Consider the following 13,388-nt stretch of genomic DNA (forward strand, 5'->3'; position numbering starts at 1 on the left):
TTATTTATTTATTTCTTTATGTCTAGTTTATAAATTCAAACCCAAAAACCATATGTCTCTAAATAGTACATTACGCTTAGTATATGATAGTCAGTTGCAATCTTATTCCCTGAGTTCGATATCCCGGTACTGACCTTTAGCTATACTAGATCTACCTTATATACTTGCAAGAATTTTTAGTGCTAATAAATAGTGCATCACGCGGCGAATCAAACCAGACGGGCGAGGGCTCGGGCTCCGGCACGGGTACGGGCTCGAACACCCTAATGTCCATGTACCTGGTTGCCACGATGGCTGACCTTCCAAAAATGACTCATGCCCAAGTTTCAGCCCATATGGACGGAATTGAGTTTATGAAAGCTCAACTTGGTATAGGGAATCAATCTAACTTGGGTGCACCGCCGACTTCGGAGGATGATGATTCGCCGGCGAAGTAGTTTTTATAGTTTAATTTAGAGTATTTTAATTATGTATTTTTTTATTTTTTAGGATTTTAAATTATATTTTTTTTTGTTTTTTTAGGTTTTTAAATTGTAATTTTTATTTTATTTAATGAAGTGTGTTTTTATTAAATGAATTTGTTGGAATTAAAAATAAAAAATGAAATTGAATGAATAGTTAAGAGATGGTTAAGAAATTGAGGGATGCAGGTGTTGTCTCTTAGTTAAGAGATAGCTGAAAAGTACAGTGAGATCTATGAATAGTTAAGAGATGAAACGGTTAAGAGACGGATAAAAGACAGGGATGCGGATGGCCTAATACTCCATAATGGAATGCTCAATTTCTCCAATACTTTAGACTCTATCTATTTTTATATCTATCTTGTAGTATTTCACATATTAATCTTGTTAATTTGGATAGATATGAATTGTACAATTTCTTGAATCCTCTTAATTATTTTAGGATGATTAGTTCAAACATATTATCAGTTGAAATTCGAATTGAACCGCTACTTACACTTTTTGAGCTCAAAATCAACATGTTAATTATATCAATCTAGAGTTTTGGAAATCATAACTCATGGTTAATCATTAGTTTTGTCCTAAAAATATAAAAAAAACTCATGAACAAACGGGAAAATCAATGAAAATTGAAGATAAAATATAATGAATTTCCTTTACCATTCTGATTACGGTTCCGTATTCCTGGAACGGGAACCGTAATCCCGAGCAAAAACGGCCCAATTTTGAACAGGTGGCACCACTAAATTACTTAAGCATGGTCATGAAGATAAGTAAAGAATAAAGCAAAAGTTGTGAATATATATAAATAAGTCCGGGGAAAAACAAGTCCGTACTAGTATAAAACTAATAAAAGTGGGGCTGCGCTGTCGTTTTCTCCGATTCCACCTCGCCCACACGCAGCGGCGGGGCCGGAATTTGTCGTCACATCCCGGCGTCGTTAGGAGTCCTGGTCAAACCCCAAAGCCAGTGGAACTTCAACCCGCTGCCCATGGAAGACTTTCCAAGCCGTGTTCGACTATTTAATTCATAAAATTTGCGCGCTTCCCTTCATTCCTCCCTCGAGACTTTTTCGCAGCTCAATTCATTATTCGCCCCCATCATTTCCACTCTGTCTTTTTTTTTTTGTTAGAGGGAGAATATTGTTTGAAGAAAGAAGATAGCTAGGGTGTAGTTTGTTTGTTACAACTGAAAAGCAAGATTCTTTCAGTTTCAGGGAAGAGAGAGAGAGATGAATACAGTTGGCGGCGCCGATGTGGGCGCGGCGGAGATGGTCCGGAAATACAAGGCGTGGGAGGGCAGTAATGTAAATTCGATCGCTTTATGCCCTTTTCTATCTGCCTTTCATTGAAATCAGGGTTTTATCTGCTTTTTGGTAGAGCATTTGTTATTGAATCTGGATTAGTTTGAAATTATTTGATTAGGTTTGAGAATTTGTTGTACGGGGAGCTTTGATTTAGTAAATCTGTTATCCCTAAGTTGTTTTGGAGCATCTCTCAATCTTGTTTGAGAATTAGGGAAAGGGAATATTAGTTTGTCACTTTGTTTGAATCTTAAATATGCTTTTCTTTAGCCATTGGAGGAAGATTAATTAGTCTTGCTTGAAGTTTGTGATGGCTAGACTTTCTTCTTGTGCATTATCAACAACTTAAGCTCTCATTTCAATAGATGTTTTAAACTAAGCTTGTGGTTTACTTGACTTCCCTTCAAGTGTACGATTGTGGATACTGCAGAAATGTTGTTGGTTCTACAGTCAACAAGTCTCAGCTTAATTTCCCTCTCGATTAGAACAACGTTGTGAACAAGTGTTTTTAATCTAACTGAAGCTAGTTTTTCTCTTGCAGAAATTCTGTCTTGGGGGAAGGTTCATTTTTGGGCCTGATGTAAGATCAGTATCTCTGACGGTGTTCCTTATAATTGCTCCTGCTGCTGTTTTCTGCGTATTTGTTGCAAGGAAACTGATGGATGATTTTTCTGGTGATTGGGGGATTGCAGTTTTGGTTGTATTTATTGTGTCGACTGTATATGTAAGTTTGATTTCCTACCTCAAATCCTACATTTGTCTGGAATGGTTCTACTAGTCCAGCCACTAACTAGTAATATTAGGCCGAATCTTCACACAGTTGTTTATCACAACTGCGGCAATGAATTAGGAACTCTCTGTGGCATTTTTCCTTCCTAAATTTTACTCTTTCTTGCAACTACATTATTAAAACCAACTTTTTACTAAGGCATCAGTGATGCTATATTTATGTTTAGCTTCATTCGATAGAGCACTGGAAAATACGGGTGAAAATTGAAATCTGTTGAAACCTATTTTTCTTGAACTGCCATGTGTTTCTGACTTGCTGTTAGAGGAATTTAGGATAAACTAGTTGAAGAAGCTTCCCATGTGACTAAAGAACTGAATTTGGGTGAAGAATGTTGTAAACTATGATCCCTTGCTCGATATTCCATATGAAAATCTTGATACATTGTTCTAGAATTATTGTTGTTATATTTGCAAAGTAAGGTTTAGGAAAACAGACCTGCATTCAGACTTAATAAGATGTTTTATATACTATTAACATAAAAATCACTGTGTTTGGATTATGTATGCCATGTAGAAAGTGAAGTACATTATGCTCGATTGCATTTTTGAAGTGTATTTAGTAAGATGATTAAAGTAGGGTTTGCATTCAGAAAAGATAATAATGTGGCAATGTTATGTGCTTTTCCAGGTTTTGGTGCTGCTTCTGTTGACTTCTGGAAGGGACCCCGGTATTGTTCCTCGCAATGCTCAACCTCCTGAACCAGAAACGAATAATTTAAGTACGGAATTGGGCTCTGGCCATACACCTCGCTTGCCTCGTACAAAAGATTTTATAATAAATGGAGCTACTGTGAAAGTGAAATACTGCGACACTTGTATGTTGTACAGGCCTCCGCGCTGTTCACATTGTTCGATATGTGACAACTGTGTGGAGCGATTCGATCATCATTGTCCCTGGGTTGGACAGTGTATCGGACTGGTAAGTTCCACCATAGCTGTTTTATCTTCTTGTTGTAGTAGCTCGTTTTTTATAGTACTCTAAACGTCAATCTATACAAAATGGATCGAGGGATACTATTTCACATTGTTTTTAAACGAATCTTGATTTTGGGTGCAGAGGAATTATCGGTTCTTTTACATGTTTGTCTTCTCGACGATGCTGCTTTGCTTGTACGTTCATGGGTTTTGCTGGGTTTACATTAAAAAGATAATGGACAGTGAGAATTCCTCCATATGGAAAGCTATGGCCAAAACACCTGCCTCCATCGTGCTCATTGTTTACACTTTCCTGGCACTATGGTTCGTAGGCGGGCTCTCAATCTTCCATCTCTACCTCATCACTACAAACCAGGTAAATTGCTCATCACTGCTCTTGATCCTCTTAGATTTCATGGTTGGTTTTTTAACATGGTTCTTTCTTCTCTACAGACGACATATGAGAACTTCAGATACCAATATAGCAGACGTGCAAACCCCTACAACAGAGGAATAGTTGGAAACATTATGGATATATTCTGTAGCAGTATCCCTAAATCAAAGAATGATTTCCGGGCCAAGGTGCAAAAGAAGCAGCCTATGATTCCTTCTCACTCAGTGGGTGATAGTTTTGACAGTACAACCTTGGCAGTTTCCAAGAGGCTGCAAGGGAAGTCGATTTGGGACGAGACGAACGACAAAGCCCTTGCCATAGGGTCGAACCGTGTAACCCTTTCTAGTAATGGTGAAAGTGTAACAGAATATCAGCAATACTTGTAAAGTCATGTGACTGGGAAGCAAGAACATTGAGCCAAAGAAACTGGCCAGATTTGTGTGCATGTGCAGTTGTTTCAATAGAATTCGGTTTTGCTACTCTGTGTGTGTGACGTGGAAATTTCACAAAACCTACAAGAGCATGAAAATGAATCCAATTCAGAACTGAGCAGTACAACTTCATGTTATTGATATCAGATTCAGAAACATTCATCAAAATCGAGATGAAAACTGGGTCGGTGCTTCATTGTTGGAGGCGTCTCATGACGAGCATTGCCATATCCATGTAGCGTTGAGCGCAGTTGGTGAGACAGGTAGATTCGCTAGAACTGAAACTGCTCCCCGGAGTAGCTGTGATGCATTTGTCCCAGCAGCAAGAAGTGAGCTTTCCAATCATCTCATTGACCTCAGCCCTCTGCTTTTCTTGCTGTGGAGATGGGGAATGAGAGATAGATCACTTGTTAGGAGAGCCATACATATAATCAACCTCTACAGTGTTACTACTCTGACGCCCAAAACAACCAAATTACGACATCGTTTGGCTTGATTGTTTGCAGCTAAAATGTTGTTGATGATACAGCTGCATCGCTTCAAAAAGTCTCATCAATTTGATTAGGATTGATGAGACTTTTCCATCCCAAAAGGAATAACAAAAGAAAAAACCCAATTACGAATTTCCAACCCAATCGCTAAACATAAAAAAAAAAAATAGCGAGAAATTATTACTTGAATGAACTGCTGCAATTCAGGGTTGTTAAAGAATGAAGGATCCATTGAGAACTTCTTTCGAATTTAGAATCTCACAGAATTCAGATTGAAGGAACAATTAAGAATATTTCTCCACTTGTATGCATGGCCAGTTGGACCCGAAAAACTTTTTTTTATTTTTTGAAAAAAATTAAAAGAGTGCATTTTTAGTAAAAACTAAATATATTCTACTTATATAAGGAAACAAACATATAAATATATTTATTATTTTACCTTTGATTCTGAATTTGAGTTTTAAAGCAATAATCCACAATTACGAGTACTATTTAAAGTGAACACGACTTCCAAATCTATAATTATATTAAGAAATATTCTTTGTATTTGCGACCTCTGAAAAAAAAATACTACTCCTAACTTGTAAATATTGAATCAATATACATTTTCAATTACATTTAAAAAATAATTTAGTTTACTAACTTTCAAAAATAAAAAAAGAAGTAATGAAAATTAAAAATTAAATAACGAGAATTCACTCATTTTGGCCCAATTATATGTGATTCTTGTTATTTTCGAGTAAAACCTATTGAATTGCATACTTTTTAATTTAGGGTTATTGTTTTTAATTTATGAATAGGTTTGAGTTTTATATAAATGGTTGTAGACGTTCTTCATATATTTATTTGCATTGAGCCTATATGCATATTGAAATTAAGAAATTGAATATAGTATCCAATTACTTTTTCTATTTTTCATTATTTTTGTTATTACTTATTTTTAACTAGTTAAAAATACAAAAAATTATTAAAACATCTAAAATTAAAATTAAAATTAAAATACATAAAACGAAATCAACAACTATAGATATGGTAGTATTAATAAGGTTGTATAGAGAGTTTTTAGAGCCAACATCTACTAAAGTTTAATAGTTTAGGTTTGTTTAGGTCTTTTGCGTCTAGTGACAAGACACAAGATCCTATCAAGTGCTACGTCGTTTTATATGATTTCAGCGACCTAATTAATTGTCTGGTCAACAGTTAGTTAGATAAGCTGTACTTATCAACCATGAGGTACATAACCCATAGTAAGAATTTAAATAATAAGAGAACATAACCCATAGTAAAAAAAATTAAATTAATAAGAATGCGTGGATAAATACATCTCCAATAATTTACACTAAACTCAAATTTATTTTTGAGTATATATATTACATTAAAAATAATAATTTACTTTAATTATCAAATTCAAATTTTACATTATTTTATTTTAAAGTATATATCTCACAAAATTTTTGCAATAGCTACCGTATGTATCAAAATTTGATGTTGTTCCATAGCAAAATGCAAAAATTAATTTGGATTTAAAGTATGATTGAAGAAGTTTTTGATGCTAAAAATGAAAATTTGATAATATAGTTGAAGATGATCTAATACTGAAATGAAAAGCCCAAATAGTATTTCTTTAATGTTATGCAGATGACCAAATTGAATAATAGTTCAGCCTATCAAAATAATTGAAAGAGAAATAGAAATAGAAATTGAAATGAAAAATAAGTAAAAACAGAAATAATTGAACGGAGCAGCCCTAATTTGTGGCTTGTTCAATTCTTCCATCATCTTCTTAGTCTTCGTTTTCATCATGCAAAATATATTCAGTTGAAGGGTTCGAAGATCAAGATTGGGCTGGTAAATGAATTAATAATTCCTCAATTCTCTGCTAATCTCTCGTCTCTCACTTTCTCTGATTTTCTGCAGGACAATTTTACGCTCTGTAATTCACTGTGCACGCTTCTTCTCTCTAATAGGGAAGAGAGAGAAAGAAGCCGCGGCGGAACATATAAGCTATACAAACCCCTCTACACAGCTCAATTCCACAATTTTCTCTTTGATTTGGGGAAATTAGTGGACGGAAAAAACATCAGAAATGGTAGATTTTGCTAGGGTTCAGAAGGAATTGCAGGACTGCAACAAAGACTTTGAGGTTTCAGGGATAAAGGTCAGCCCTAAGGGTGACACTAATCTCACCCACTTGTTTGGTACAATTCATGGTCCTGTTGGTACACCTTATGAAGGCGGTACCTTCAAGATCGACATAACCTTGCCTGGTAATATCTCATTTCCCTTCTGCTTTATTGAATATAGAATCAATTATTGAAACGAGCATGTTTTTAGATTTGTTGGTGTTTTTTTTTTTTTTTTTTACATCAGTAGTTTTGGACAATGTTTGTTCATGTTGCATCACGTGTATGTTCCTGTGTTTGTGTGTGGGCGAATCAATCATTTTATTAAATCAAGTACATGTGTTGTGAATCTGTTTTTAAAATATTTTGTCTTTGTTCCTATTACTTTCACTATATGGTGGTATACATTAAACTAGGCAGGAAGAATATATTTGTAGATCCAATATCCTCTTTGAACTGTGCTTTCATTCTGAACCATCGCCTGTTTTATGTTTACATTTTCATAAACACTCTTCATGTCTAATTATTTATGTCTGATTCCTGCATAGAAGTGACTAAGTAGGCAATGTGACAGTTGATTCCTTGGACAATGAAAACTGTCTTTTGTTTCAGGAGTATGGTTCAAAAGATTCTACTTATAGACCCTTGATGCATGTTGCACTTACACGGATCATGTTTGGATGCTTTGGAACAGGGCTTATGAATATGACATTCAGCTCTAAAATGGATATTGAGTTATATACTGAGTGGACCCTAATACTCAGTTGTTTTTTGATAGTTTTCCGTGATGTCTGACAAAAAAATATTCACATAAAGAACTGTATGTAAATCTTGCACTTCATTGCCCTTCTTGAGTTTGATTGCCATATTCTATTACTATCCTTCATGATGGCCGAAAACTTTGTATAAGGAACTTCGCTATGTTCTTAAATTTTCATGAAATGTAACTCTTGATCTTAAGCTTATTACCAAGTATTTGCAATTTTATTATTTTTCCTCCTCATTGCAGATGGTTACCCTTTTGAGCCTCCCAAAATGCGGTTTGCGACTAAAGTATGGTATGATGAAACCTGTCTTTCTGTGCTCTTTCTTCCCCTAATGTTTGTATGTAAGAGTATGTAGTCTGGACTGCTGTTGTGCTTGCTAGGAAACATCTGATTTTGAATGAACATATAAAATCTTCCATATCTCTACAGCTCTACTTCATGCATATACCGATTCCATGTCTATAAATGTGAAATGATATGATGCATTCAGTTGCCAGGTTTCATTTAATAGAAACAGTTAGGGTAGGAGATACACATTTTAATGGATTACTGTAGGTTAAGGTTCCGTTATGTTTGCTGGATCTTTTCAGTTTAACTTTCTGATTGCAGCATAATTTATTCACTTTTTAATTACAAGGATATGAAATCTAATGAATGCAACATACCTGAGGAGCTAAAGTCTGACTGAGAACATATTGACAGTTATCAAAATATGGTGTGGACAGGACTCCTACCTTGTGTATGGATTGATTTGTTTGCCAGATTATTTCACAGTTTGGTCTCCTATTAAATTCAATTGTCACCGTGGCTATAATTCATTTTATATATCTATTTTCTCTGTGTGCAAACATAAATTAAAAACCCCCAAGCTGAACTGTTATAAGCAAATGTAAATTTAAATTGCTTTCTAATGCCTTGGCATAGAAAAAAGAAGTGAAACTAGGCTGACGATATGATTATAAAATGTCTACATCATATTTCAATGATAAAATGGTACTACCTGTGACCTGACGTAAATGAGGCATTTCATTTGGCACAAGAATTAAGAAAAAAGGTGTTTAGTGAGTAATTGAGAGATAATATAGTAGGAGAGAAAAGAGAGAATAAAGGAGGAGATAGAATAACAGTTAATTTTTTCCAAAAGAGGATATGAGTGAATTAACTTGAGACCTCCCAGAAAGGAATACGAATCAATTAACCTGGATGGAGGGAGTATAAAGTATAAACCAAATGTAGGCTATAAAAATAATCAAGTACTTACTTTCTCCGGTTCTACATTGTCGGTGAGGTTAGTTAGTGATTGTGATTCCAGATTCCATCATTATAAAAACAGCTGAGAGTGTTATTATAAAAATAGCTGAGAATGCGAGTTTAGATAGTTTATTACTCCCTCCGTCCCAAAAGAATATGCACTTTGGGGACGGCACGGGTTTTAATGTAAAATTGGTAAAGTAAGAGAGATGTAGAGAGAAAAAGTAAGTAAAGTATTGTTAGTAGAGAATGGGTCCCACCTCATTAGAGCAAAGAGACTTTCCAAAATTAGAAAGTGCATATTCTTGTGGGACGGACTAAAAAGGAAAGAGTGCATATTCTTATGGGACGGAGGGAGTATTTAATAAATTTATATCCGGTGCATATCATCTTTCTTAGAAATAAATTATGTGGTAGATGGTTCTCAACTCTTAATTTCTGGGCCATCTGTGATATTGTGCTTGTCTTGGTATGTGGTTTAGGAAATACAGAGAATGACTGTATTAGAAAATGTGATCTATTATACTATTAAGAAAAAATGTTTTGTGGAAAATATATGTTTGGTTCTGTTTTGCAAATTTTGTTTTCATAAAAAAGGGCTGATTGATGCTCAAAACAGCCATCATCTTTCTTCACAATTTTCTGTCTGGATTGTCTCAATTTTTTATTATATTGAGGAATTGAGGATTAAATTTATTTTAAAGTGCATGCAAATCACATTTCACTATCAACTCAATTGTGTTGGCTGCCAAAAATTCACAGCTTATCTTATTACTAATCGAAGGCTCACTTTTAAAGAGTTGAACTTGATATCTAAATTTTCATGCAAATAGTTTTTGTGCAGCTATCAATTTTATTTTCAATTGCTTAATGGTAGTATATGAGGCCTTGATATCGTGCTTTGCGAAGTTATTTACCTTTTTAGTTCTTTAATGACTTTGTTTATACGAAGGCACCCAAATATTAGCAGTCAAAGTGGTGCCATATGCCTTGATATCCTGAAAGACCAATGGAGCCCGGCACTTACTTTGAAAACAGCACTCCTTTCTGTTCAAGCATTATTATCTGCTCCCGAACCTGACGATCCCCAGGATGCTGTTGTAGCACAACAGGTGCTACAATGCGCCTTTATCTTGTTTTCCTGATGACCTTATGTTACAAATTTTATCTTTTGCTTGCTCTTTCCGGGTACACTTGATCTTATGATGGTCAATTTTATCTTTTGCTTACTTGTTAATTGGTTGTTATTCTTCTGCACTCCTCAGTATCTAAAAGACTACCAGACTTTTGTTGGTACGGCTCGTTACTGGACTGAGGCATTCGCGAAAACATTGTCTCTTGGTGTCGAGGAGAAGGTATGTTACATTTTAAAGAAATATACTTGTCGTATACTAGCCCTCTTTGTCCATTGATTTTGCCGTGTATGATTACTTCTAGCTGCGTTCATTTAAGGCTTAACAGGCTTGTAGAATTGAGTCACACACATAAATGCGAATTAACCTAAACATTTAGTAATATAGAGAATTTGGCTCGATGCATTCAAAGTAACAGTACCAAGAAAAAGTAGTGCACACGAGCTACAAATAACAGTTCCAAATTTGGTGCAACCTGCGCAGGTACAGAAGCTTGTGGAGATGGGATTTGGTGAAGCTTTGGTGAGAAGTGCTCTAGAGAGTGTTGGTGGCGATGAGAACATGGCTCTGGAGAAGCTATGCTCCAGTTAGTATTAGTAGAAGCTGCAGCCCAAATTTGTTCATCACTTGATTTGAGTATAGCAGCCACATCTATATCTATCTATATATTCTACTACTACTATATTACTACTAAAAAACAGTCATGGAGTGAAAATTTTCCGCCTTCGACGAGACTGTTTTCAATTTCTTTTTCTCGTATTAAAAGTTGCATCTCATGTTATATTGTACTATGCTTGAGTTTTATTTAGGTTTGTAGTATTGTAAAGCTTTTAGTACCCCGTCCCACTCGAGATGTTCACATGTTCTTTTTAGTTTGTCATATTTTAGACACCCACAGTCCACTTTCTATATTTAGAGATAAATTTCTCTCATTATAATATTTAACTATTTTCTTTTCTGATACTCCACCTAATAACTCTTTGAAAATTCAAGAGAGCGGGACTAAGGGAGTATATTATTGGCTTAACATAGCATGTAATGAATCAAAGTGCATTTTACACCTTTTCATAATTTTTCAAAGTCCACGAATGTATAATTTCCAAATACAACGAATGTGAGATTGCTAAGTTAAGGAACTACTCTATCCATTCATAGTTAATTGAGTCATTTTTTAATTATGGGAAGTTCTAAAATAATTGAGCCATTTTTATTTTTGGCAAAAAGTAACAATCTCTCTTACTTTATTCTCTCGTATCTATTAGTAGTACTTTATTTACCATTCACTTAACACATTATTCTTAATCTTTATGTATGTCTGCCTCAAGTAATAAGGAACAAACGGCGTATTAAGTAGTTTATTCTTTTTTATTTTGAAAAATTAACTTTTGAAACTGAAAAATGTGGTTTTGCATATTATTTTAACAGTATCAACATATTAATTAAGTATCAAACTAATGAGAGCTGTGTAATTCATGATCATCACTTTGATATTAATTTTCTTCGTGGTGGGGTGATAATGAGTAGCTAATCAAAATGACATGGGAGATAGGCAGAAAAGAAAAAAATACTAACAAATATTAAAAAATTGCAAGGGAATATTTCCAAAAAAAAATTCAGATAGATTTTGATCAACTACTCATCCAGTAAATTTACAGTAGTCTGCTTGATTAGCATTCATGTTAATCAAATGATCTAATTTTTCTGTACAAACTGCAAATTAAAATCATAGAAATTCTCATAAACGAACATAAAAACAGTACGTACATAATAGTGGCCAAATCTCTGAATCTGAACTCCACCAACATTCAGAAAACAAGTAAGATTGAAGAAAAGTTACTTATCACATGTAGTTAATCGGAAAGCATATCTGAGGTGAGAAGAGCCAAAGCCCACAGAATCCATTAATTCAACATACAATTAATATAAATAATTAAAAAAAGAGGTAGGTAAATTTAGCATGGATAATGGTAGCAAACTTTGTAGTGTCCTCTAACACGAGGAGGTTGGCACAGAAAAAACAGCGTGATCGCCAGCGCCAGCGCCACCACCAATCCTAGCAGCGCCGATGAGCCACCGTCGTCTTCGTCGGAGCAGCAGCAGCCCTTTCCCATGGTGGACTGGGGACTATATATTCAAGAAGTTGGAAATATTCAAGATTTTAATTCCATATACTAATGACAACCAAGGAAAAAAGGATAATGGGATGCTGATATTATTGAAAGAGTTTGTAAGGATTGAATTAAATGAAAAAAGTTGGAGGTCAATTAATTAGAGTGGTGGAAAATAATGAGAAAGTTGGTATGAGGGGACAAAATGGTATATGCATAATTTAATACTACTCACTTTCCACTGCCAAATGATTAATTTTTTTGGTGCTATTTGGTGCACTATACTACTCCATTTTGTATCTAAACTACAGTAATTAACTTTTAACACTATTTTAACATAATAATGGCGTTTTGAGCATCCTCAAAACACGTTATTTTACATAATAATTTAGATAAAAATGAAAATTCACATAATAATCTATAGATAAAAATGAAAATTTATACTTTATAATTTTATAGGCTAGAATTAAAATTTGATAAATATTGTGATTCAAATAACTATTATCTTTAAATATAAGAATTGTTGTTTTTGGAGAACTTAATAGAAAGTGTTAAGAGGCAAATTTCCCTACTAGCTGAATGTATAACTTGATTAAATTTGTCCAGTCGAATGTGCAAGTGATCGAGAATTTTCTGTCATTAGACATTGAATTCGTCGCTACATTATTCCTTGAACTAGTATAAAAATCATTTTACGAAATAAATTACTCTATTTAGGAAGAATTAATTAATTAATTAATCAATTATATTTCCACCTATATATTTCCTTCAAATTAATGTAACAAGGGCAGGCATGTGGAGGTCTACGTCCGACAAAATTGACGTCTTAACTTCTACTCCTAATAAATCACAGTCTAAATTTTGGATCGATTTTAGCAATTTTTGTGGTTCTAATCCCAATTTAGCTTTATGTGGTCCATACTTGTTTGGTCAACTTTTAGGCCATAGCATTTCAAACTGTTTAGTCGCAATTAATTATAGAGAAGGCTGTGATTATTCTAGTCGATTTTTACTATTCAATTATAAAATAAACGATGATTAATGTAGTACTCCTCATTTTATCCCTACATCTTTCAAAAGTAGGTTGGACTCATTAAGAGGCCACAGTAATTTAGATGAAAATCCTGAAATTTTGCAAAAATCTCTATGAATAGAAGTTTGTTTATCTAAGTATTTTTTTTTACTTCGAAAATTTTCATATAGAAGGATCAGTAGAACATAG

General features: G+C 34.2%; 2 protein-coding genes across 2 annotated transcripts; both read left to right on the plus strand.

Annotated features, from left to right (window-relative positions):
* Positions 1-1,291: 1,291 nt before the first annotated feature.
* LOC125195677 (probable protein S-acyltransferase 7) lies at positions 1,292-4,341 on the plus strand. The gene is made up of 5 exons (XM_048093824.1): positions 1,292-1,767; positions 2,306-2,488; positions 3,182-3,472; positions 3,611-3,844; positions 3,922-4,341. The coding sequence occupies exons 1-5, from the start codon at positions 1,693-1,695 to the stop codon at positions 4,246-4,248; spliced, it is 1,110 nt and encodes a 369-aa protein (XP_047949781.1). The 5' UTR covers positions 1,292-1,692; the 3' UTR covers positions 4,249-4,341.
* A 2,132-nt stretch (positions 4,342-6,473) lies between these two features.
* Positions 6,474-10,790, plus strand: LOC125195911 (ubiquitin-conjugating enzyme E2 27-like). The gene is made up of 6 exons (XM_048094197.1): positions 6,474-6,632; positions 6,702-7,051; positions 7,917-7,965; positions 9,878-10,037; positions 10,191-10,280; positions 10,542-10,790. The coding sequence occupies exons 2-6, from the start codon at positions 6,871-6,873 to the stop codon at positions 10,647-10,649; spliced, it is 588 nt and encodes a 195-aa protein (XP_047950154.1). The 5' UTR covers positions 6,474-6,632; positions 6,702-6,870; the 3' UTR covers positions 10,650-10,790.
* Positions 10,791-13,388: the final 2,598 nt, after the last annotated feature.

This window comes from Salvia hispanica, chromosome 6, assembly GCF_023119035.1.
Source record: "Salvia hispanica cultivar TCC Black 2014 chromosome 6, UniMelb_Shisp_WGS_1.0, whole genome shotgun sequence".
Classification (NCBI taxonomy): domain Eukaryota; kingdom Viridiplantae; phylum Streptophyta; class Magnoliopsida; order Lamiales; family Lamiaceae; genus Salvia; species Salvia hispanica.